General features: G+C 40.6%; 1 protein-coding gene across 1 annotated transcript in view; it reads left to right on the top strand.

Moving 5' to 3' along the window:
• Positions 1-9,321: 9,321 nt before the first annotated feature.
• LOC149452718 (uncharacterized) overlaps positions 9,322-25,609 on the top strand; it is a 103,862-nt gene continuing 87,574 nt past the window's right edge. The window contains exons 1-4 of the mRNA XM_089689048.1: positions 9,322-9,426; positions 11,852-13,732; positions 14,005-14,230; positions 17,959-18,089. Of these exons, the coding sequence (XP_089545174.1) occupies positions 9,342-9,426; positions 11,852-13,732; positions 14,005-14,230; positions 17,959-18,089 (2,323 nt within the window). The 5' untranslated portion in view covers positions 9,322-9,341. The remainder of the gene's footprint in view (positions 9,427-11,851; positions 13,733-14,004; positions 14,231-17,958; positions 18,090-25,609) is intronic.

The following is a 25,609-nucleotide window of genomic DNA, read 5'->3' as shown; positions in this document are numbered from 1 at the left end:
GTGCTTTAGAGGGCAGTATAGGCGCCATCTTCTCGGAGCCAAGTTCGGGAAACCCAGTAAAAAGGGGGAACATTAGGGGAAGAAAGATGTACTGAAGAGTGTGCTGCCAAGGTCACATCCCTTCCAACTTTCTAAAGTGGAAAAGAGGGACACCTTTTAGTTAGGGTTGCCACCTCATCCCTTTAAAACCAAACACAGTTATTACACAGGTTCTGAGGCAAATGTAACATAGATAAGGCACTAAATGAGTTTAATTGCCACCTCAACCCTCCAGAGGATTTACCCCTCTTCCTGGCCAGGTCATTGTTTACGTTACGGAGCTGCGTTACTTTTAACAATTGCACGGTCATGCAATGCTGCACCCAAATAAAATGTATGTCCTTTTCTCCCACGAATAGAGCTTTCTCTCGGTGGTATTTGATCGCCTCTGAGTTTTTTAATATTTGCGCTATAAAAAAAAAAGCGTCAATTTTGAGAAAAAAAAAATGTACTTTTTGCTATTAACCGCCTTCCCCCTGCCATATAAGGCAATGATGGGCACAAGGCGGTTCTCTTGTTCTGGGAGGACGTCATATGACGTCCTCTCATTCTAACCGCACATGCGTGGCTCCGGCAGCGCGCAGAGCGGCGATCGGTGGTGCGCTGTGTCCCTCGGACACAGCGGATCAACGGAAAGAGACGAAGATTTCGGCTTGGTCATGTGATCAGCTGTGTCCAATCACAGTTGATCGCACGTAAATAGGGAAATGCCGGTTGTCGGCATTTCTCTCCTCTCGAGCTGTCACGCTGACAGAGGAAAGGAGAGCCGTAATCGGCATTCCTCGGTGGGGGCATGTACACTAATCATCAGAGCACTGATGATCAGTGTAGCCCCAGCAGTGCCACCTGTCAGTCTCCATCAATGCCTCCTGTCAGTGCCTCGTGCCAGTGCCACATCAGTGCCTACCAGTGCTACCTTTCAGTGTCACCTATCAGTGCCAGTCAGTGCCACCTATCAGTGCTGCCTATCAGTGTGAGGCAGTGCCAGCTATCAGTGCCAGTCAGTGTGGACTATCAGTGCCGCCTATCAGTGCCCGTCAGTGCTGCCTATCAGTGCCAGTCAGTACCGCCTATCAGTGCTGCCTATCAGTGCCAGTCAGTACCGCCTATCAGTGCCCATCAGTGCTGCCTATCAGTGCCGTCTATCAGTGCCATATATGAATGCTGCCTTTCAGTGCCCATCAGTGATGCCTGTCAATGCCCATCAGTGCCCCCTACCAGTGCCTCCTCATCAGTGCCACCTATCAGTGCCCATCACTGCAGCCTCATTAGCGCATATCAGTGAAGGAGAAAAATAACTTATTTACAAAATTTTAAAACAAAAACTAAGAAAAAACCCTTTTTTTTTTCAAAATTTTGTTTTTGGTTTGTTTAGCAAAAAATAAAAAACCCAGAGGTGATTAAATACCACCAAAATAAAGCTCTATCTGTCTCAAAAAATAATAAAAATTTAATATGGGTACAGTGTTGCATGACCGCGCAATTGTCATTCAAAGTGTGACAGCACTGAAAGCTGGAAATTGGCCTGGGCAGGAAGGGGGTATAAGGGCCCTGTAGGTTTGTGGTAAAACATGTTCAGTAAAAATCAAATTTCGTCATTTAGGCCAAAATGTATTCTGCTTTGTCTTTGCTAAAAATAAAATCCCAATACGTGTAAATTAATTGGTTTACGTGAAAGTTATGGTGTTTACAAATGGCGGTATAGATACTGGGATTTTTTTTCCATATATTTACTAGTAATGGCGGCGATCAGCGACTTATAGCGGGACTGCGGCGGGCATTCTGACACTGGGGGGGACTGACTTGGTGTCACTGACATCCCCAATGACACCAATACAGTGATCAGTGGAGGGAGCTGAAAGTTCGAGTTGCCCAACGTCAGCCACTAAACTTTAATGACCTGGAGAGGATCTGCCAAGAGGAGTGGGCCAATACAGTGATCAGTGATAATAAAAAGCACTGACACTGTACTAATGGCAATGGGCAGGAAGGGGTTAACATCTGGGCAATCAAAGAGTTAACTGTGTGCTGTTTTACTAGGGGCTGTGTCTGTGCTTTTCACTGTAAGCACACTGCTTTGCATGGCTCTGCTATGCAGAGGCATGCAAAGCAGTGTGCAGGAGCTGACGGGAGAGAACTGTATTGTTTACATACAGTTCTCTCCCTCCATCGGCAATGCTCTGCAATCACCAGGTGCTGTCGAGTAATCACTGGCCGTACCCGGTGATTGACAGCCGAGGCACGGGTAGGGCGCACATGCAACTCGCGCAGTCCCCTACTCAGAAATACAAAATCACGTATATATACGTGATTTTGCACACCCCTGTCGCCCTGTAGCAGTATATCTGTTATAAGGCCGCAGGAAAGCGGTTAATCAGCCACAGAACCTGTGTAATTGATATGTGTTGGGTTTTAAAGGGATGAGGTGGCAACACTACCATTAGCACAAAGGTCTAGTTCACACTGACATTGAAAGCAGGTGTTTGAGGGGCATTTACGTTTTTAGAAACAATTGAGTACTTCATGTGATACTTTTTTTTTTTCTTTTTGCACTCACATACAATTTTTAGGACAAGCTTTTGGGGTATGTCCACTTCTTCAACATCCAAGCAGTACATGCCCTGAAAGACTGTCCTGAAAATTGCATGTTAATCCAATATAAAAAAATATCACAGACAGTACTCAATTGTTTCTGTCACAAATGCACTAATACAGCTACAATCACCTCAAGCAGGGGTATTTTTCACGTGCTTCAAACGCCTATGCAAATGATACTATGGACAACACACAGTGCCGTTCACATTATCAAAACATGAAGCATTAGTGTTGCGTCACTTCAAAAAGACTCATGTCAAGTCTGGAGGAGTTTGAAGCCTTTCAATGACTCCCCTTCCAGTCTATAATGACGCTACGCAAATGCACTAACAGGCATTTGCGAAGCATTTTCAGTGCAGTTGCAGCACGTTATTAAGATTACCGTTTATTATAGGCATGTGTGATATGGTTTTAACGCTTCTAAAACACAAATAAATGCTTCAAAACTAGGGCATTTGGGGAGCGTTTTAATGCTTGTAAATTGCTAGTCTAACGCCCATACTAAAGCTCAGTAACGCCTGTCTAATGCCCATATTAATTTGAAAAAATATGGACAGCGCCACAAAAATGAAATAAACTACAGTATATAGTGCAAAAAAATCTTTTTAAAAAGCCACAAAACCTAACCTATAAGGTGTGTGCATAAATGAAAAAACAGGTTTGCGTTAATAATCTCACTCAAATTATTGCAAATATTGTTACATATATAACTATATAAATCTTTACATCAATAATTATTAAGAGTGTCCAAATAAATGTGCAAAAGTCCAACACCAAAAAAGTTTTTTTCTGTATCAATAAACAATCTTCAACTCAAAAAATATATTTTTCATGTGAAAATGCAAAACCACCTTGCATAAATCCACCACCGAATAAATTGAATGAACTCACCAGAGCAATATGCTGATCATATTATAAATCAGCATAAACACTTGTGCTCTGGGAGCAATGATCTGCAGGAGAATTTCAGCATATAGGGAATGTTTCAGTATGGCACCCAATTCTTCATAAACTCCAAATGGTACTCAGGAAGTAAGAGAGGAGAAGATCATAGTGCAGTAACGTTTAAAAATAATTTTTATTTAAAAATATATCGCACTCACAATAAATGGTGTCTAAGTCGACACCAGCATAATCCACGTTCACAACAATGAAAGACACAACCTCCTCCGGCACCCATGGACTCCGACAAATCAGGGAACATCCACAAGCTCTGCCCTACACGTTTCGTCACCTGACGTCCTCATGGAGCAGTCCTTAAAGCTGAACTTCCCCTTTTGGGTGGAGCTCCGCTTTAAAGAATAGAATAGAATCAATTAGAATAGGAAAGAATAGAATAGAACAGAATAGAAACAATTAGAATAGAAAATCAAAGAATAGAATAAAAAAGAATAGAATACAATGAAATAGAATACAGTATAACTGTCTTCCGAAATTCTAATTTTGAATAGAATGAATCTGAGTTTTAATAGAATACATTAGAATAAAATAATAGAAAAGAATACAGTAAAACAGAACAAAATAAAAGAGAAAATAAAGGAATGGAATCAATTAGAAAAGAATAGAATAAAATAGAAAACATTATAATAGCATAGAAAGATTAGAATAGAATAAAAAATCAAATCACAGAATAGAATAGAAAAACAATAGGATAGAATAAAATAGAATATAACATGCTCAGCAATAGATTTAACAAAAAGTAGACCTCCCCCTTAGCATCAAGGGATTCCTAGACTCCAAGATGCTCTGTCTCTCAGATCTTGAGCGTCAATCATCAAGCTGTTAAAGGCAGCTTGAAGCTGGATGGCAAAAAACATTTCTTGGGAACAGACGATCCTGATCCAGTAGATCCCTCGGAGCAATTGTGTGGCATCTTCTTAGGCTGGCGCACCACAGCCTGGGACAATGAGGAACATCAAAATCCATCCCGAACATGTGAGACAAACAAAGGAAAGAAAAGGTCAGGATGTACTGATCCCACAGAGTCACCAAAGCATCTACTTCTGCACCTGAGGCAAATCTGCCTAGCCTTAGTTTGACCTGAGAGCCAGGAAATCAGCCTCTAAAGTTGCCTACCTACAAAAGTTGGCCAAAGGAATTGCCTCACACGAGGCCACCCACAGTTTTAGGACTCTTACTCAAAAGTGGATGGCTCCTAGTCCAGAGAGCTTGAATCTGAGGCCAGAGTGTGTAAAGTTATCAATGAGGAAAAACACTCTGTCCTGAACTGTGTGCAGGACCATTCAGATATTCCTAAAGGGAGTTTGTTCCAACCACGATCTATGAAGGTTCTGGACCCATCCAAATGACTGGAGGATCTGGAGCCCACGTCAATTGTTCCCTCAACTGGAGGTCAACTAAAGGTCCCACCATGATAGTAAGGTATACTGAAAGCAGGCATCAAGCATCAGGATGACCAGATCTGTGTAGTTGCACTTAGGAAACTGAAATCAGACTGAGTATGGTTAAAGTAAATTTTATGAATGCACACAAAACCAATCCAATACCAGTAGACCATAAGCATAGCAAAAAGTGAAAAGTAAATGTGACAGTGAAAGGAGAAGTGCAACCAAAGCTTGTTTGGCTGTACTTCTGCTGTGGATCACAGAAGTGCAGTTCATTCTACACTCCTGTGACCCATTTTCAAATGTCACAGATCTGGTGTATGCTGGAGAAATATTGCGACCATATGGTCGGGATCCACCCAGGAGCCTGGACCAGCACCTAGCTCAGCCTTTCAGCGAGATGCTGAGAGCCTGAGCCAGCCACTCACACCCCTTCCATAGCCCAGTGCTCCAGTGAGTGCTGTTGGGGCAGAGCAGACAGTGGTGATTGCCAGTGAACGCTCTCTGCTCAGACCGGCAGGGAGAACCAAGTGATCAGTGGTGTGTGATCACTCAGTTCTCAGCCTTAGAGATGGAGGGGGGGGGGGGACAGTTGCAGTATCAGATTAATGCTGCATGTACATAGGTAGATATAATTAAAAAAAATCCAATACTTTGAAGCAAAACAACCTAACTATAATGTTTACAGGGGCGGACTGACTATTTGGAAACTCAGGCACTGCCCGAGGGCCCGGGGTCAGTAGGGGGCCCCATGAGATGCCCCTGGTACCTTTTTCATAGGCTTTTTTGAGTTTGGGCAAGGACACAGGGGCCCCATGATCCCCTATTGCCCAGGGGCCCCATGAGTTGTCAGTCCGCCCTTGAATGTATATACACTATATACAAATGGAGGGAAGCTGACTTACACAGGGCATGAGCAGGGCTGGGACTGGAAACAAGAGGAGCAGAGATGGGGGAACAGCATACAAGACACTGGATACAAGGTACAGGGCAGGACCAGGATCAGGCAGGAATTAGGATCAAGATAATTCAGGAAGCACGTATCTGAAAAGCAGACAAAACACTGTAGCAATATGTAATATTAGAGGAGGGACTAAATACCCTCTTAGCAGCCAGCATCATGTGAAGGCTAATTGCTAGGATCTATTGGCTGCTAGGAGACACCTGCTGGGGTACGGCAGAACTACAACCTTTTGGTCCAGGAACCACAATGCCACCAGAAGTGATCCAGCTCCTAACAAATAAAGTCATTCAGAAAGGCAGTAAGGCTAGGATTGGATCTGATATCCTAGTACCCAAGATGGTGAAGAGAGGATTAGGGGCTGAGCCTCAGATTGGTAGTGCACGGGCCCTAAAGCAAGGCACAAAAATTGCTAAAAGGATGGAAACATTATTATTATTTGATGCCAACAAAAGCCAGAATGTCTCCCTGGAGTAGGAAGGCTGTGCAAAGTTTTTATATTTCTATGGAAAACTTGCATTTGAACCCAGCTCCCTAGAGCTTCAAGGTGCAGAACAGGCTAACGCACACCATTGATTTTGGAACGGTGAACTGTTTTGCCATCAGAACTTTTGCAAAATGCCTTGACCCAGAAACCTTCAGAGGATATTTGGAGGCCATTAATGGAGAAAATACATTTCCGAACAATTAGAGGGAGAAAAAAGACTTTGCAATCTGTACTCTAGGCTCCTTCTGCTGAGAATGACAGGTGTTCAACCTCCACAGCATCTCTTGATGCTGTTGTCCTGCGCTTCCCAACTACCGTTTTCCTCCCATAAAGGAAAATGGCCTAGAAGGGGTGAAGCCTCAGGCTGAGCAAAAATACCAGCTTATCATTTCTGCTCTTCCCTGCAGGCAGAAGCTGGCATACTCCCTGTCTGGGAGGCTATATGCAGTTGGTAGCAACAGTACTGTAATAGATCTTGAGTTATTCACAATAACATGGCTATGGTAAGCTCACCTAGGGCTCACAGCAATCCTTTTCAGCTATGAGTAGTGGGCAGGAGAGCTTCTGTCTACCCCTTTAAGGCACACTTTTTATTGTGTAAAGACAGCTTCTACCAGGGGTCACAGCAATTCCTTGCGGCTACTAATAATGGGCAGAAGAGCTTCTGTTTTTTTCCAAGATGGGTCCCGGGCATTTTTGCTCAACTCCAAGATGCCCACTGGGGCAGTTCTTGTCCAAACCCAAGATGGCCCAAATGTGAGATCCATTCAAGTCATTATGCATCATTTCACTTGAATGTAGACACTTAGCTTTTCCTTAAACAATGGCCATTGCTTACGTGAAACACAGTGCAGCAGCAGCCCATCCAAGAGAAGATGTAACACACATTTATTGAGAGCATTCACTGATAAATTCCAAACAAATTAGAACGCATATTTGTCTCAGAAATGTGGTGTCACAGCTCCATGGATCCACTCACTTCTTGGAAGTAGGCTCCAGATAAGGAGAGTGTAAATAGCCCTAGCTGCACTGCTGCTTAGTGTCCAAAAGATCTATAGAAGGAGTTCCCTACCGTATCAGAGCCTAAGCATCCCGATTAGAACATTTTCACCAGACAGAAAGTGAGGGAAATCTACAACAAGAACACATACAGCAATAATGAATCTGAAAAGGGTTCTAGCCTACCCCTATTCTACTAAAGAAACGTCTATATTTATTTCTGTGTTGCTGTTTATTCTCACATCTTGTTTTATAAAACGTCAGCAGAGCAGTAATTGAGGGTAAATCTCTCCATCGGTGTCCTGTATAAGAGTAAAAATCTGACAGATGTTATAATCTTACTGCACTCTGTACCAAAACTAAACAAATCATTTGGCAGGATATACACTTTAAAGTGGAAGTTCACTCAACAAGTGGATGAGACATGAAGACTCTCTATTTGAGTTATTCAATTGCTTTTATAAAGATTCTCTGGTTTTCTAATGTTTGTCTTATGTCGGATAAACCATTTTTTTTGTGTTGATAGAAACCTACTTATTATGACATGACATCTGTTTATTTGCACTATTTGTTATTTGAAAATTGTTTAATAAAAATTATTGGAAAATAAAAAGTGGATGAGACCCCGATGAAGTCACGTGATCCGTGACGTAACGCGTAGGGTGGAGCCTTGTGTGATCATGGACTTGAAGTGATGCTAATACAAGCAATTGTGGTATCCATGTATATTTTATGCTGGCTAATTTTAAACACAATGTGAGTGCGGTTTTTAGTAAATAAAGTATAATTGAGGTTTTACTACCGTTGGAGGTTCTTCTACCCCTTTTTGTTTTTACATGTGTATGGAATGAGTTTATATGGTATTATGGGTACACAACAGCCTTAAAGGGACCTGTACTAATTACCCTAAGAGAGCACACAGAAATGGACAGGGGGAGTGTGGGATTGTACTACAAACAAAGAGGAGGCACCGTGCACACCAGAGCAGGGGCAGACTGACCATTTGGAAACTCAGGCGCTGCCTGAGGGCCCGGGGTCAGTAGGGGGCCCCATGAGATGCCCCTGGTACCTTATTCATAGGCTTTTTTGAGTTTGGGCAAGGACACAGGGGCCCCATGATCCCCTATTGCCCAGGGGCCCCATGAGTTCTCAGTCCGCCCCTGCACCAGAGTGATATCTGCTGGATACAAACACATGCATTCTGTGTAGAGCATTTCCCATTCATTCATTGTCCAGAGAAAGGGCCTGGGGAATCTCTCCTCAGTCCCTTGCTCTGTCTCAAAAGTGAGATACCAAGGGTCTGTGTAGACCCCTGATATTTAACTGAAGTCCCCTCATCAAGGCTCTTGAAAAAATGTAAAAAATAATAAAATCGTAAAAAATGAAAATTAAAAAACTACTAAAACTGTCCACTGCCCTACTGACACAACCAAACTAAGTCTTTGCCTGGGTGAAAGAATCTAAAGAATGTCTAGCTTTGCCACTGGTCCTTATGCAGAAGAATTAGTGAGCATTGTCATGTTCAGACTGAAAGCATGTTACTGGCAGAGTTACCAGGTGAAAAGAAAAAAGCCTCAATAAAGAAAATAAATGCAGCCACCACATCGAAGGAGCAGAAAGCTTGATATTACATTTTTGTTTTTGGGTTTAGACACGCTCATACTCTATTTATTCCCAATATTAAATACAGTGTTTTTCTGTCTTTAAGGTGCATTTAGCATAAACAAGCATGAACAGGGTTAACATAAATTCTAACTTCCTACAAGGAAGGCTTTTTTAAACAATCTCTTCCCTGCTTGGTTTCCCAATCCATTCCCTACTTCAGGACGGTACATTTCCTTCCTTTCCTTTTCCTTTAAGGATCTTTTTGCAGTGAAACTCAACCCCATTGTAGTATTAGCTATAATCGAGTGCTATGGAGTGGTTGTTAGTCTGTGTGCTGCAAGTTGCGTTCCTCTCTACAAGCTTTTGCATCCCGCTGTGCAAGCACTACTTGAACCGTAAGTTCACAATTGTAGATGCTTTAGTAATAATATTAGAAAAAAATCACCCAAACAGTGTTCTATGCTTATCATGATAATTTGATTTCAAAAAATGTTTTTATGTGCCTAAAAAATATGATAGTGGTTTACATAGGTACTATTATAAAACAATGAAAAATGACCTGCCACTGGTAATGTGGCTTATTATAACTGGACCTCTATTGAGTTTTTAGAACCTACATGATCTCTTTTTATCACAGTTTTAGCCATGATATCTAGGTTTGTAGCCTACTCTTGGCATTGTCTATCTAGTGAGAACAAAATAAGGTAATCTAAGTTGAGGTTGATTCTGGGTGGATATTTGTTTTTGCATAATTCCCCTTCCCCCTTCTTCTAGCTTGTTTTCAAGGTCCCATCAAGAGTCCGTGATTGATAAAATGTGATAAAGTCCCCATATCATGGAATTTCACATAAAATAGCAGGAAACAAAGCAAAAGTGTGGTAAAATAGAGATGGCTCCATTTTATGTTGTTAAAACTTTTTTTTAATAAAACTCATTGTATTATTAATTTGCATGTACTTTTGAATACTCTTTATTTTTGTCTATTTTTTCACTCAGCTTGAAATAATTTATTATATGTGTTTTTAGTATATATAAAAGAGGACAAATTGATATTGGTGTTTTAAAAACCTGAATGCTGGCAACAAGTATAGCACTTTTTAGAGATGCTTAAAAATAAAAGAATGAAAGGAAGTGGTACTTGGTAAACTTTGGGCAATGTAAGTAGCTGTATAGTTTACGTAATGCTTGCGTAGGTGATTCAAGCCTCCCAAGCTGGTAGTGTGAGACTTTTATTTTTTAGTGAAAATATAAATAAGGCACAGCTAATACCTAAACTAACTATACATGTATGCAAATTAGATAAATATACAATGAAATACAAATTAAGTATAGTGCAGTATGAAAAAAACACCGCTGATTCCACAAATAACTAAACATATGCACAAATGTGATAAACATGAAAAAAAACAAATCCAAATTAAGTCAGGTGCAATTAAACTGCAGTGTCCATTCCACCATCAGTAAACTGGTATGGTGATTCCCTCACTTGGGAGGAACTTGCTTTCACTTCCTGTTTTGGCTATGGGACAGAAAGTGAAGGGAAATCTCCCCAATGGGACACAAAAAAAAGCTGATGGTGATTATAACCATCCCTTACTCTATCTAAAATGAAAACAGTTTTGCATTTAGCTACACTTTGAGTGATAGTTATACACTGGCCAGCCATAACTTTTTGACCACCCACGTAATATTGAGTAGGTCCCCTTTTTGCCAAAACAGGCCTGACCCGTCAAGGCATTGACTCCATTAGACCTCTGAAGGTATGCTCTGGTATCTGCCATCTGTCAGTAGCAGATCCTTTAAGTTCTGTGAGTTGAGTGTTGGGGTCCCCACGGATTGGACTTGTTTTGTAAGCATAAAGAAGAGATGCGTGATTGGATTGAGATCTGGAGAATTTGGAGGCCATGGTAACATCTCATACTCATTGTTGTGTTCCGCAAACCATTCTTGAATGATTTTTTCAATGTGTTGGGGTGCATTATCCTGCTGAAAGAGGCCACTGCAATCATGATATAATGTTTCCATGAAGGGGTGTACTTGGTCACCAACAATGCATAGGTAGTTGGTATGTGTCAAAGTAACATCCACATGAAAGGCAGGACCCAAACGTTTCCAACAGAACATTGCCTAAAGCTTCTCACTGCCCTTTTCCCATAGTGCATCCTAGTGCCATCTCTTCCCCAAGTAAGCAATTCACATGCACTGGGCCATCCAAAGAAAATGTGATTCATCATACCAGGCCACCTTCTTTCTTGCTCCATGATTCAGTTTTGATGCTCATGTGCTCATTGTAGGCAATTTTGGCTGTGGACATAGGTCACCATGGGCATCCTGACCAGTCTGCAGCTATGCAGCCCCTTACGTCTAAAACCATGATGCCCATTTTTTCTTCTTTCAACACATCAACTTCGGAGACATGTTTGCTCACTGCCTAATAAATTCTTTTGACTTTCAGATGCCATTGTAACAAGATAATCAAAGTTATTAACTTAAACTGTCAGTGGTCATAAAGTTATAGCTGATTGGTGTATTTTGATCTTTGAAAAAGAGAACAAAGTAGACTTAGAACCTAGAAGAACCTAATTTTGTTTTTAACCTATTGTAGTCCTGCGCTACAATACAAAATGCCTGATTATTAGTTGCTTATTGATATGCAGTATATGATAATCTTAGAAGAGAAGCATACACTGGGAACTAAAGCTTGCCTATAAACCAAGAGAATTTGTGCTGTACAGTTTTTCAACTGCACCAAGAATACTTACAAATATGTTTAAAAAAAAGTTGTGCTTAACATTCTATATTAATATTCTTGTTTTCAAGGCCGTAAGGAGGGTGTATTTCATTATGATCGCCACATGAGATACCAACTAACATACTTCAGCGCTCAACATGCTTGTGTAGAGGACTTTGGTGGAAAATTGGCGACAAGAGACCAGTTACTACAAGCACTGAAGTCTGGGCTTGAGGAATGCCGAGCTGGCTGGATAACATTGGCAGAGGTGGCTTACCCAAGAATAAGCAGTCACTGGAACTGTGGGTTTAATAAAACAGGACTAATATCCTATGGCATCAGACAAAATCTACATGAAAAGTGGGATGTGTTTTGCTACAAAGACAATGATGACTGTTCACATTATGATCGGGTTTATTTTGGGGTAGCATCTGGAACATTGGAAATGCAAACAAGTAACATATCTCCTACTTCTGTACCAGAAAACAATGCATCAACTTTTGCTTTGGATCCATTAGCAAGTTCTGTAAACTCATCAACTTCAATAAGAAATGAGGGCCTCCTACTGGAAATGCTGACAACAGAGCCAGGGGAAGAAGAAGCATTAGAGACTTCAGCCATCCTATCTGAACGGGTGGCATTTTCTTCCAGTGAAAATGTTTCTTCTTATATTAAATTAGTAAAAAATCAAGAAAAGATGTTTGTAAATACAGACATCAGTAACCCTACACAGAAATATAAAGATGATCAAAACAGCAATTACAGGAATGTGCCAGTATCCAAGCTGAATTCATACATAAGTGAATCAGAGGTAAATTCTTCGAACACAGAACACACAGTAAGTTCCCTGAGAACTGAGGCCACTACTAATGTCATGATAAGCACAAAACCTTTAAAATCCTTTCCTAATTGGTATGACATAAGGAATCCAGGACTAAATGAACACGTATTAGACTCTCAGTTCTTTGGAATAAAAGAAATGGATCATTTGTCTTCACAATCGCTACATACAACTCCCTACAGTTCTGAATTGTTTGGTAAGGTAACCGATTCAACAGGCAACACTGTTTCAGAACAAAAAGCTATGTCAAAAATAGATAGTACAGCAAGTGTAACTCCGGTACCAAAGGGCTTCTTAGCCAGTAACTTCCAAACTGAAACTACCCTGTATATGACAAATGTACCCATAATATTTGCAACTCAAGAAGACACAACAGCAGAAAATGGTTTACAAAATTCTCCAAATAATACAAATATTCATTCAGAAACATTTTCTGGGACAGGACAGAATTTCATCATAACAGCAAATTCCAAAAATACACCATTTATACCCTTTTCCACTGGCAAACAAGTGAATGCTAAAGCTGTTGGTGAAAACACAGACAGTTTTTACATCAATTTGTTTCAATCGAAACAAAAACCAGAAAAGGATAATACCGTTGACTTCAGCAGTGTATCAAATACTACTAATGGGCCATATACGTCTATTGATCGTCAAGCTAATGGGTATCATCCAGCAGCAGATAACAAAAATCAAACAGAACAAGATTACAAGCAAAATGAAATATTTACCGTACGACCCACTACATTTAATCTCCAAAAAACAGATCAGTTATTTGCACCCTCTGAAAGTAGTAGTCTTTCAGACATGATTTCAACATCCACTCCTGGAAAACAGGACACAGTTCAGTTGAGTAAAAATACAAGAATTGAATCTTTAAGCAAGCATTTACCACTGAAGGAAATGAAGACAAACTCAGCTTGGGTGTCCACAGAAGGTGTAATTCTTTCATCCACTGAACAACCAACCATAACATACACTCATAGGCCTTTGACTACCCCTGATACTGTAGAGGAATTCGTTTCAATAAAACAGACAGATACAACAACATATTCACTTTTCAGTCCTTTACAGCTGAAAGGAACTGGTACCCCAGAATCTAAGATGGCTGTAACAGACAAACATGACGGTAAGCAGAAACATTAATTTAGACCTAATGAAAGAAAAAAACATTATGGGGGTTATCTACTAAAACTGCATCGTGCAAAATCTGGTGCAGCTTCCAGGTTTTATTGCCAGAGCCTAATTGAACAAGCTGAAGTTAGAAGATGATTGACTACCATACACAGCTGCTCCAGATTCTGAATGCTCCAGGTTTAGTAAATCTCCCTCTATATATTCTATTTAACAGTAATTAATGCCAAAATTTTTCTACAGTTAAACCAATATATTTTGTTTCAGGTGTTTGTGGCGGCTTATTGAGAGGACTATCTGGGCAGTTCAACAGTCCTGGATTTCCACAGTCCTATGAAAAAGATATGAATTGTTTGTGGGTCATCGAAGCTCCACTTGGCCACAATATAATTCTGGAGTTTTTGTCACTTGCTATAGAGGCCCATAGGAAATGTGAATATGACTATGTCATTGTGTATGATGGAAAAGAGAGTAATAAACATGTGCTGGGCAGGTGATGTATCATTAACTCTTTTTTGCTTTGACATGTTTTGTTGCCTTCACAATTGAAAACAAGAACCTGCATTCACTGCCAGAAACTCAGTTAGAAGCTACCTAACTCTGGATGTATAGTAAAGTTGAGTCAAAAGAGATGGAGCAAAAGTAAAGATGATTTATTCACAAAGGAATGAACCTAACCAAAATATAATACCATTAAAAGACACAATAACTATCCAAGTTTTAACTCTGTGCTACATAATGTTTGATGTGAGCTTCACTGGTGACACGACAGATGTTGAGATGGTACTCCAGTTCTGTCCAGATACGTGGCAGCATGTCCTTGGATGACTGTTTCCTCTGACTTCTTGAATTGACTTCTCTGCTTCTCTGATCATCATCTCTGGTCGCTTAGTGGCATTGTGAATTGTTCTTTCCTGCATGGTAACAGCCCCCATTCATGCAAATTCCAGCACATAAAAAGTCTTCTTTTGCTTTGATGTCGCCCTCTTCAGTACATAGAACTACACCATGCCTCTGGTGATGATGACATGAACAAGCAAATAAACACACAATAACTTGAAATATAAAGAAGATCCTCCTGCGCTCAATGGGATAATTGGTGTCTATTACTCAGCTGCTGTCACTCAACTTGAACCTACAAGTGCGCAATTTAAACGGTGAAATTAAATAGTGAAGTGCTTGAATATCATAATATTAAAAAATAATTTTTACACTCAAAAAATTGTGCTGAATATATACTATTTGTAAATGAAATACATGAAAAATAATAATAATACTAATACACATTAATACCCCCTCCCAGTGGGGAAGGTAAGGTAGTGCAACAAAATATTTACAAAAATTAGTGGATTATCACACACAGTGAGAAAAATATTAAAAGTGCATATACTAAAAATAATCCACAAAATCGAAGTGAATAATAAATGAATTAAACCAGTGCATAAACCACTCGTAATATTTAATTGATCCACTTATATTAGTGCCATTTATAAAACAAACAATGAATGAATCATAAGTGAAAACCATCCATGCATGTGAATCTGTGTTTCAAAATCAAACGTGTTTTCCACTTCTAAGTGCAAAAAATTGAGTCCTCCGAATGGAAGCAATGCCTGCTCACCTCCCCTCCTTGACCCACACAGGGCCAAATGGCTATTTACACCTCAGTGGTATATCCCTTCTGGCAAGCTCCTTATCCTCCTTATTGCATCTCCTTTCTTGTATCTCCACTCCAAGACATGTAAATGAATACAGATCTTTCCATAGTGTAGTAATTTTATTAATTAAAATGTAATCAATAGAATGTTACACTCACATTGACCTCCTTCGATAACAAGCCTTTTTACCACATCCTATGGGTAAAGCTGCATGACACTGGGGAATCCAATATGGCCGCGGCGTCCGGACAGGCGTCACCGGAAATGACGAACCTGTGTGGGTCAAGGAGGGGAGGTGAGCAGGCATTGCTGCCATTCGGAGGACTCAAATTTTTGCACTTAGAAGTGGAAAACACGTTTGATTTTGAAACACAGATTCACATACATGGACGGTTTTCACTTATGATTCATTCATTGTTTGTTTTATAAATGGCACTAATATAAGTGGATCAATTAAATATTACGAGTGGTTTATGCACTGGTTTAATTCATTTATTATTCACTTCGATTTTGTGGATTATTTTTAGTATATGCACTTTTAATATTTTTCTCACTGTGTGTGATAATCCACTAATTTTTGTAAATATTTTGTTGCACTACCTTACCTTCCCCACTGGGAGGGGGTATTAATGTGTATTAGTATTATTATTATTTTTCATGTATTTCATTTACAAATAGTATATATTCAGCACACTTTTTGGGTGTAAAAATTATTTTTTAGTATTATGATATTCAAGCGCTTCACACAATAAATTGAGATCTCTTGCATTCATATTTTTCAACAATTGGCCATTTACCTTTGTTGTCATGGTGCAAAAGTAAAAACTTGTAGCAAGAGTTAAATCAATGGTAAACAACAATCATCTGTCATGTGACCAACGGGGCTCAGATTGAACATTTGTAGTGCAGAGGTAAAACTTGGACAGGTAGCCTCCCTGGCGGTATTCCCGAGTGTAGCTCGGGTTAAAGTTTCAGTACCACAAGCGGTAACCCTGAGCTACACTCGGGCTTACCATGCGGTGCTGCTCCGCGATCCCTCGATCACTTACCTTGTCCTGCGCTCCCGCGATGTCCCTCCTGCAGTGTCCCCTGGCAATGTAATCCGGCGGATGCCAGCATCTGTCATCTGTGTTCCGTCCCCTGCAAGCGTCGGGACGTACGGGGGTTGGAACGGTGGAAAATTTGAAAATGACAAAAAGTGACATTCACAAAAATCACTAAAATCACATAGTAAAACATTACTGTATCAAACCATTTCACATACATTTTGTCCCTACTGCTTTGTCCTGTGCCCTGCCTGCATTTTTATCGTTCTTTCTACCTGAAAACTGAGAAACGTCAATGGCGTCCAAAAAGCGTCCCTTTAGGTCAAAAGCAGTTTTAGACCAGCTAGAGAACAGCGATAGTAAATTAGAACTACTTGCAGAATTGAGTAATAATGATTCGTGGGGAAATTCGTCATCAGACACTGAAAACAATTTTGCAACTTTGCTCAGTGATGTGCGAACTTGGCGCTATATTTCAAATTTCAGTGTTTTTGGTTTGATTATATTATTGAATTAAATGTATTAGTATTATTTTTTTTTTTTTATGATTATTTATTAAATTATAATTTATGATTTTGTGTTTCAAGTTTTATCATACCCGGTATGTTTACTAAGCTCTTGTTCGGACAGATTTCAGTGAGTTATTCCTAGGAATTACAGGCCTACAATATAAAACACCAAATTTCCATGCAAAATAATGGTACCCCTTTCAGCACCAAAAATCTGAAATAATCATACCGCCAGGGAGGTTAATGTGTCTTTTCATGTTAATACAGTTTTGTTAGGTTCATTCCATTATGAATAAGTGAGCTTTACTTTTGCGTCATTCTTTTTGAATCACACTGCATTTTATAAACCTTATATAAAGCAGTCTTGAACTCAGAATGTAAAGATTTGCTATAGAGAACAAGTTAATTGTGCCTAAACAGGACCAGGAAAAATCTCCTCTTTTCTTGAATTTGTGGCTGACAACAGCACAGTTGCTGGTATGTGAGAGTACCTAGGCACTACTGTGTCTACAGTCTCTTTATATCCGTGGTCTGAGATCTAGGGCACTGCTGCCTCTGACTTATAGTCAGATTTGTTGATATCGTTGCTGTGCTTCTCACTATTGTTCTTTCTGAAGGTATATTAAGCAAACTTTTTGATTCTGATACAGATGAAATGTTTAATTAGAGTTTTATTGAATAACTCTAACAGTTGCAACCTATGTCACACAAAACTATTTTTTACCCTAGATTAATATATATATTTCAACCCAAAAAGTGCAAATCTGCTGTTGACTACTGTAGTGATATAATTTTGTCTGTAAGTTTGACAAATGATATATTTATTTTTGATTATTATTATTATTTATTACAGGTACTTATTCAGTACCATCAATTTACGCTTACACTGACTGCTCTACAAGAGCTGGGGCCAAAACAAGCACTTTATGTTATACTTCTGGTTTCTGTACTGATTTACATATCTTCAATTATCCATAGTAAAAGTTATCTTTTAATTTTTGTGACCAGGTTTTGTGGTTCCCAACTTCCTTCTCAAATACGATCAGCCTCCAATGTGGTCACGGTGATAATGAGTTCTGATTCTTCAGTAGAATTGGATGGGTTTTCATTACGATTCAGCACCATGCAGTCCACCTCTGGTAATGTTGACATCATTGTTCAAATAAACGTTATAGTAACTTAGTTTTTTTTTAAACACCAAACATGTCATACTTACCTGCTCTGTACAATGGTTCTGCACAGAAAAGCCCCAATCCTCCTCTTCTTGGGTTCCCCTTCCGGTACTCCTTGCTCCTCCCCCTTGACCAGTGACCCCAATAACTGCTTGCTATGGGGGCACTGATTCGTGCTCGCTCCCGAGCCCCACTCTATGCATCCATAGGAGACATAGAGTCATGGCTCGGCCCTGCCCCCGCTCTCTCCGGCTGCTGTGTCTCAGCCAATGAGGAGAGAGAGACCTGAGACAGCCGAGGCTCCCATGCACACTGCTGGATCAAGAGGGGGCTCAGGTGAGTATTAGGGGGACTGAGTAGGGAACAGCACACAGACGGTTTTTTACCTTTATGCATAGAATGAATGAAGGTAAAAAAGCCATCAGCCTTTACAACCACTTTAATTTTGAAAGCAGGAGACCAGGAGTGGACTGACAACTCGTGGGGCCTCCGGGCAATAGGGGATCATGGGGCCCCTGTGTCCTTGCCCAAACTCAAAAAAGCCTATGAAAAAGGTACCAGGGGTATCTCATGGGGCCCCCTACTGACCCCGGGCCCTCGGCAGTGCCCGAGTTTCCAAATGGTCAGTCCGCCCCTGCAGACGACTATAACAGTAACTCTTACTTTTATTCTATATGTAAACTTCATATATTCTGTAAGGTATGTGAGGTTTTAAGTATATCTCCAATAAAAATTTTGCTCTAGTCTTGTATAAGGAAAGCTTTACAATCCTAAGGATTTTTTTTCTTTTCTTTTAGTTTTGGATAGATCAGGTAGGGGTTACCGTAAAATATGAAAGTGCAGCGCTAACTTAAACAATGATTACACATAAGATAGATCCCATATGAATGTGGATCGGCAAAAAAGACGGCGTCAGTTCATCAGATGTGCTAAATACGTATAAAGTCTCCAACACTTGAAGAGCCAGGGATAGTAGATATCAGCAATGATAAAGAAAAGCCAAGTAATGCACTGACCAGATAGCGCAAGTTAAAGCGCATGGGACATTTAAGACCTGTCCCTGGTACTCAGCCACTGTATCACTGGAGCAAGGCGGTGTCATCTGTAGGGTGACCACTAGATGTCATCTGTCCGGATGGAAGCTGTGTCCAGTCACTGTGTTGATGGATCAGGTGGGTGTTGTCTGTAGGGTGACCACTAGATGTCATCGGTTCCAGGAGAAGCTGTATCACGGATCCAGGGATGTCACTGCAGATGTGTTCTTGTTAGGCACAATCCCAGGACCTACTGGATTTACAGGCTCCCCAGAAATAAAGAGCCCGTGGAAAAAGGCCTCAAATAGTGTGATAACGTTTATTTAAAATTGAACAATCAGAAAAGAACTTACTTTAGCAAAGGTACAGCTGCTTATAAACGGCCAGACCGGAGGTACATGTACATAAGATAAACAAAGCTTGGCACTTCCCTAACGCGTATCGTGTAAGTACACATCATCAGAGGGGACTGTGCCAGTGTTAAGTGTGGTGTTTTAAACCTAAAAAGGCGCCTTTTTAGGTTTAAAACACCACACTTAACACTGGCACAGTCCCCTCTGATGATGTGTACTTACACGATACGCGTTAGGGAAGTGCCAAGCTTTGTTTATCTTATGTACATGTACCTCCGGTCTGGCCGTTTATAAGCAGCTGTACCTTTGCTAAAGTAAGTTCTTTTCTGATTGTTCAATTTTAAATAAACGTTATCACACTATTTGAGGCCTTTTTCCACGGGCTCTTTATTTCTGGGGAGCCTGTAAATCCAGTAGGTCCTGGGATTGTGCCTAACAAGAACACATCTGCAGTGACATCCCTGGATCCGTGATACAGCTTCTCCTGGAACCGATGACATCTAGTGGTCACCCTACAGACAACACCCACCTGATCCATCAACACAGTGACTGGACACAGCTTCCATCCGGACAGATGACATCTAGTGGTCACCCTACAGATGACACCGCCTTGCTCCAGTGATACAGTGGCTGAGTACCAGGGACAGGTCTTAAATGTCCCATGCGCTTTAACTTGCGCTATCTGGTCAGTGCATTACTTGGCTTTTCTTTATCATTGCTGATATCTACTATCCCTGGCTCTTCAAGTGTTGGAGACTTTATACGTATTTAGCACATCTGATGAACTGACGCCGTCTTTTTTGCCGATCCACATTCATATGGGATCTATCTTATGTGTAATCATTGTTTAAGTTAGCGCTGCACTTTCATATTTTACCATTACTCTGGAGGTTCACGAGGTGCCTTTCAGTGCCAGCAGCTACCCTATCTACATCCTCATACTGCGCTCGATTTTATATATATATTTATATATAAGTTTATTTTAGGTAGGGGTTACCACCTTTATCAAATTCTTATTGCTGTCTATGTCCCTTGTGGGAAGATTTATCCTTTCAATTTTCACTGCTTACCAAAGTGAAGGAAATCTTTACTTTTTTAGAGAACAGAAGGTAAGGGTCCATGCACACTGGTCTCTGAAAAGTTCCCTTGGCAGAAAAAAACGCTCATATAGAATGATTTTGTACACAGGTTTGTCCAAACTTTACTGGTGACGACTGTCTAGAAGGGCATTCCTTTCACTTTGTAGAGATTTCAATTCACTTCCTGTTGCATCTGTAGGAACAAAGGCAGCCAAAATATCCTGACATGAGTTTTAACCTTTCTCTCTTCTACCCAGAGCTAAAGTTGAATGTTTTGGCTTTACACATTGTAAATAATAGGTTTTAACTTGGTCTGTGTCCTCGCTGAGAAAAGTATCCATTCTGCTTCTGTTCTGACAGAAAGTGATTGGAAATCCAACAAAACATGACTGTCAAAGGAACAGCAATAGGGAGAAAATCTTCTCAAAGGGAAACCTGTGGCAGTGACAGCTAAGAGGGAAAGTTCTCTCACCTTTGAGAAATTTTCACTCACTTCCTGTTGAATCAAAAGGACAAGGATATCAGAAGGATATGTAAAATGCATATTATTGTTTTGACATTGTCCTCAGTAAATCAGCAAGTATCATGTTTATCAGTTTAGATTAGTCAGAAAAAAAATGATGTGCTATTGTTTACTGCAATTTATTATTATCTATACTACATAAAGGATATAATCTATTATTCTAGAGGATTTTGCTCTTCATTTGTGAGTTAGCTGTACATTGATAACCGATCCTGCATACACCTGTCAGTTTAAAGTTCATGTACTAAACCAAATGAACACGAGGCCTGTGTGCTGAATAGACTCCTCATTACGTTTTATGCATGTCTGGCCTAATGTCAAAGTTGCAGGTAGTTCCCTGGGCCACTTATTACAATTGCTGCAATATATCATGATGTCTATATGTGGATACTCATCCTCAGAGCTGGGATGTTCAATGAAGTCTTGACTGAAGACACACTCATACTTATGAGGAGGGGTAGTGCTGGTCGCTGATAACAACACAAATCACTCAGAATCTTGTAATGAAGATCCCTTTCACAGAAACCTCTGTCCCTGCTTTGTTTCCTGGGAAGGAAGATGGCAGCACGTATACAAAGATTTTATTATACATTAATTAATAAAATATTTAGGATAAACACTATGAGTTTAATCACTCAAGGACCAATCCTATTCTGACTCTTTTTGTTTATAAGTAAAAATCTGTATTTTTATGCTAGAAAATCCAGGGTAGCTAGATAGGATTCTTGTTAGTCAGAGGCTGAATAGCAGCCTGGAATGAGCAGCATGGGAGTAAGGCAGTAAGTTCACCTCAGGACGGGCTAGGAGGCTCTACAGATCAGGGCTTCTGGAGCCCTCCCACCCTTCCAGAAAGTGCTGGAACTTTCTGGAAGAGGGGCGGAGGCCCAGATTTGCATGTTTAGGGGAACTTGGCCAATCCCCAGGCAAGAGGCTTTGTAGCGTGGTCAAGGACAGCCCCTAAATGTGGCAGGGCCTGTGTAGCAGGGGTTGTTGTTGCTAGAGTTAGGTGGAAGATGGACTGAGAGAAGGCTGAAGTATGGAGCCTGGGAGGGGGCCCCAGGGAGGAGAGTCTACCTACAGGCAGGATTCTGGAAAGAAGGATTTCCACTGCCCAAAGTCTCCTAGGCAGGGCATCCTGTGCAGCAGAGAAGGAGCCAGCCCAGTGTAAGGCCTGAAGGCAGCCACCAACCCACCAAGAAAACAGGACAGGACAGTGTGAGTACTTCTACACCTCCTGAGCCAGATAAATGGAGAGGGCAGTCAGGTGCAAAGCCCAACTAGTTCTCATCCAGCACTACTTAATTGTACCTCTTGGTATCCCTTGCCTTAGTGAAGCTGGGTGAAGAGGAAGGATTCATCTGGTGTCTGAGGAGTTACATCAAGGGGACTTCAGTGCTCCTTAAAATAGACAGTGCTATACTGTTGCCGATGCACATTTTTGTACAGTTTGTGGCTAAGAAGTTTCTGTTCACGTTTTGCAGTTTCTTCGGCATCCCATATACCCCTAGACCCCATCCAAGTTAATAAACCCTTAATTAAAACAACAAAACCAAGCCCAAGGACTGCTTTACTGACTCAGAGAGAAAATGTGGAAAATGTGTGTTGCCTAGCTGTGCAGCGCATAAGGGGGACCCAATCAAATCCAGTGGCCCTCAAAAGGGTAGTGCTACACTTAGAACCCCCAAACATTATATTTTTTTTTTAGCAGAAGTCCTAGAGAATAAAATGGCAGTCATTTCTTATTGCAATTTTTGTGTCACACAATATTTGTGCAACAGTTTTTTAACATACACTTTAATGAATTAAAAAAAACCCCACAATATATAACCCAATTTTACGCCAAGTAAATAGATACCTAACATGTCATGCTTTAAAATTGCGCACACTCGAGGAATGGCACCAAACAACACTACTTAAAAATCTTGAGTGGTGACGCATTAAAAATTTTTACAGGTTACCAGTTTAGGGTTACAGAGAAGGTCTAGTACTAAAATTTTTTCTCTCACTATAACGTTTGCGGCGATACCTCACATGTGTGGTGTAAAGACCGTTTACATATGTGGGTGTGACCTACATATGCGTTCACTGCTGCGCATAAAGACGGGGGGGCACTTTAAAAATTTTGTATCAATATTTATTTTATTATTTTTTTTTTTTACACTGTCCCTTTAACCTCCTTAGTGGTATTCCCGAGTGTAGCTCGGGGTAAAATTTGAGTACCAAGAGAGGTAACCCCGAGCTACACTCGGGCTTACCATGCGGTGTTGCTCAGGGAGTCCCTGCAGCACTTACCTTGTCCTTCGCTCCCACGATTTGTGTCCCCTGCAGCGTCCCCGGCCATCTCCTCCGGCTGATGCCGGCATTTGGCTTCCGTGTTCCGGTCCCTGTGACGTCGGGACGTACGGGCGCCAAAACCGGCGGCAAATTTGAAATTTTTAAAAAATTTCATTTTTTTTAAAATGACTATTACACAGTAAAACATTACTGTATCAAAGCATTTCACATACATTTTGTCCCGAGTGCTTTGTCCTGTGCCCTGCCTGCATTTTGACTGTTCTTTCTGCCTGGAAACTTAGAAAAGTCCATGGCGTCCAAAAAGCGTCCCTTTACGTCAAAAGTGGTTTTAGACCAGCTAGAGAACAGCGATAGTAAATGAGAACCACTTGCAGAATTGAGTGATAATGATTTGTGGGGGAAATTCGTCATCAGACACTGAAAACGATTTTGCGACTTTGCTCAGCGATGTGCGAATTTGCCTCTGTATTTCAAATTTCAGTGTTTTTGGTTTGATTATATTATTGAATTAAATTTATTATTATTATATTATTATTTTTTATGATTATTTATTAAATTATAATTTATGATTTCGTGTTTCAAATTTTATCCTACCCGGGATGTTTACTAGACTCTTGTTCGGACAGAGTTCAGTGAGTTATTCCTAAAAATTACAGCCTACAATAAAAAAAACTACATATTTCCATGCAAAAAAATGGTACTGCTTTCAGCACAAAAAAATCGGAAATAATCAGACCGCCGAGGAGGTTAATTTTTTTTGTATCACTTTTATTGCTGTCACAAAGGTGAGCATCCCTTGTGATCACAATAAAGCATGACAGGTCCTCTTTATGGAGAGATCTGGGGTCAATAAGACTCTATATTTCTCCTCTACAATGGAAAGCATCAGTTAAAAAACATAATTGATCTAATGCTTTCCAAAAAAATTGTCCTCATTTACATCAGCTATGAACAGGAAGCGACATCATGACATCGCTCCCAGCCTCCTAGGTCATAAATATGAGTGAAGACCATTTTTCCTCTGCTAGTCACATGGCGTGGCAAACTGCATGGCAAGTCGCATCCGATGTGACCAGGGTGTAACCCTGGTATACCACTACTTTTAAAAGTAGAACTTTAGTCAAAAAATTACATCCTGCTAGAACATGGAACTAAACCCATCAATTTAACAGTTTAAAAAAAAAGTTCAATTCCTGGCATGCCTGGAAAGATAACTGTCATATTTGCTCTCATCCAAACAGTCAAACCATTAAATGGCTGGTGTCATAACCGATCAAATGATGTGCAGCACTATGACAGTTGCAGATTAAACAGGGGCTAAGATGGCAGCTTCCTTGGCTGAAAATAAATGGAGGATTTAGCTCCTCTTTAGCCCAGATTCACACTAATGTGGTGCAGGACACCATATGTAATTCGCACAGGAAGCACACCACATTTTGTATGGCTCAAATCACATCACATCCGCACCAAAAAGGTGCAAGACCCTTTTTTTATCCGCCCCTGAATTGCATCGCATGGGTGTTCTCACCCATGCGACACTATTTCTAGCAATCGCATTGCGCTTTGCAGTCTGATTTGGGATATCATTAATTTATCATTGACACCCGCACCAGATCATATGAACGCCATGCGATTTCAATGCAGTTGTGGGAAACACACAGGATTTGCAGCATTTCCCACACTGCATTAGTGTGAACCCAGGCTAACGAAGAACTAAACCCATTGATTTAACACAGGGTCTCCAAACTTTCTAAACAAAGGCCCAGTTTACTGTCCTTCAGACATTACAAGGGCTGGATTGCAGCCAGTGGGAGAGGAAAAGGTCCCAACATCAGTGGCAAAAAAATTATGCCCCTTTGTTTGGTGTCAGTGAGAGGAATTTTGCCCCATCATTGATGTCATTGGACCCTATCATTTGTGTCACTGGGAGGGATTGTGCCTCATTATTGGTGTCGTTGGAAGGAGTTGTGCTCCATTCATTGGTGTCAAGTGGCGGAAATTATACCCAAGAGGTATCAGTGGATGAAATAGTGCCATAAGGGCCAGATAAAAGCAAGGAAAGGGCTGCATCTGGCCCCCGGGCCGCAGTTTGGAAGACTACTGATTTAACAGTTTAAATGAAAAAATGTTACATTCCCAGCATACCATGATGTATGCTAACTGTCATATTTGCTTGTGCCAAACTGTCAGACCATCAAATGGC

Source organism: Staurois parvus, unplaced genomic scaffold (assembly GCF_062004578.1).
Source record: "Staurois parvus isolate SC_StPar_1 unplaced genomic scaffold, SC_StPar_1.0 ptg000468l, whole genome shotgun sequence".
In the NCBI taxonomy this organism is placed as follows: domain Eukaryota; kingdom Metazoa; phylum Chordata; class Amphibia; order Anura; family Ranidae; genus Staurois; species Staurois parvus.
Note: the sequence above shows the minus strand (reverse complement) of the source record. Positions and strands in the feature narration are given on the sequence as shown.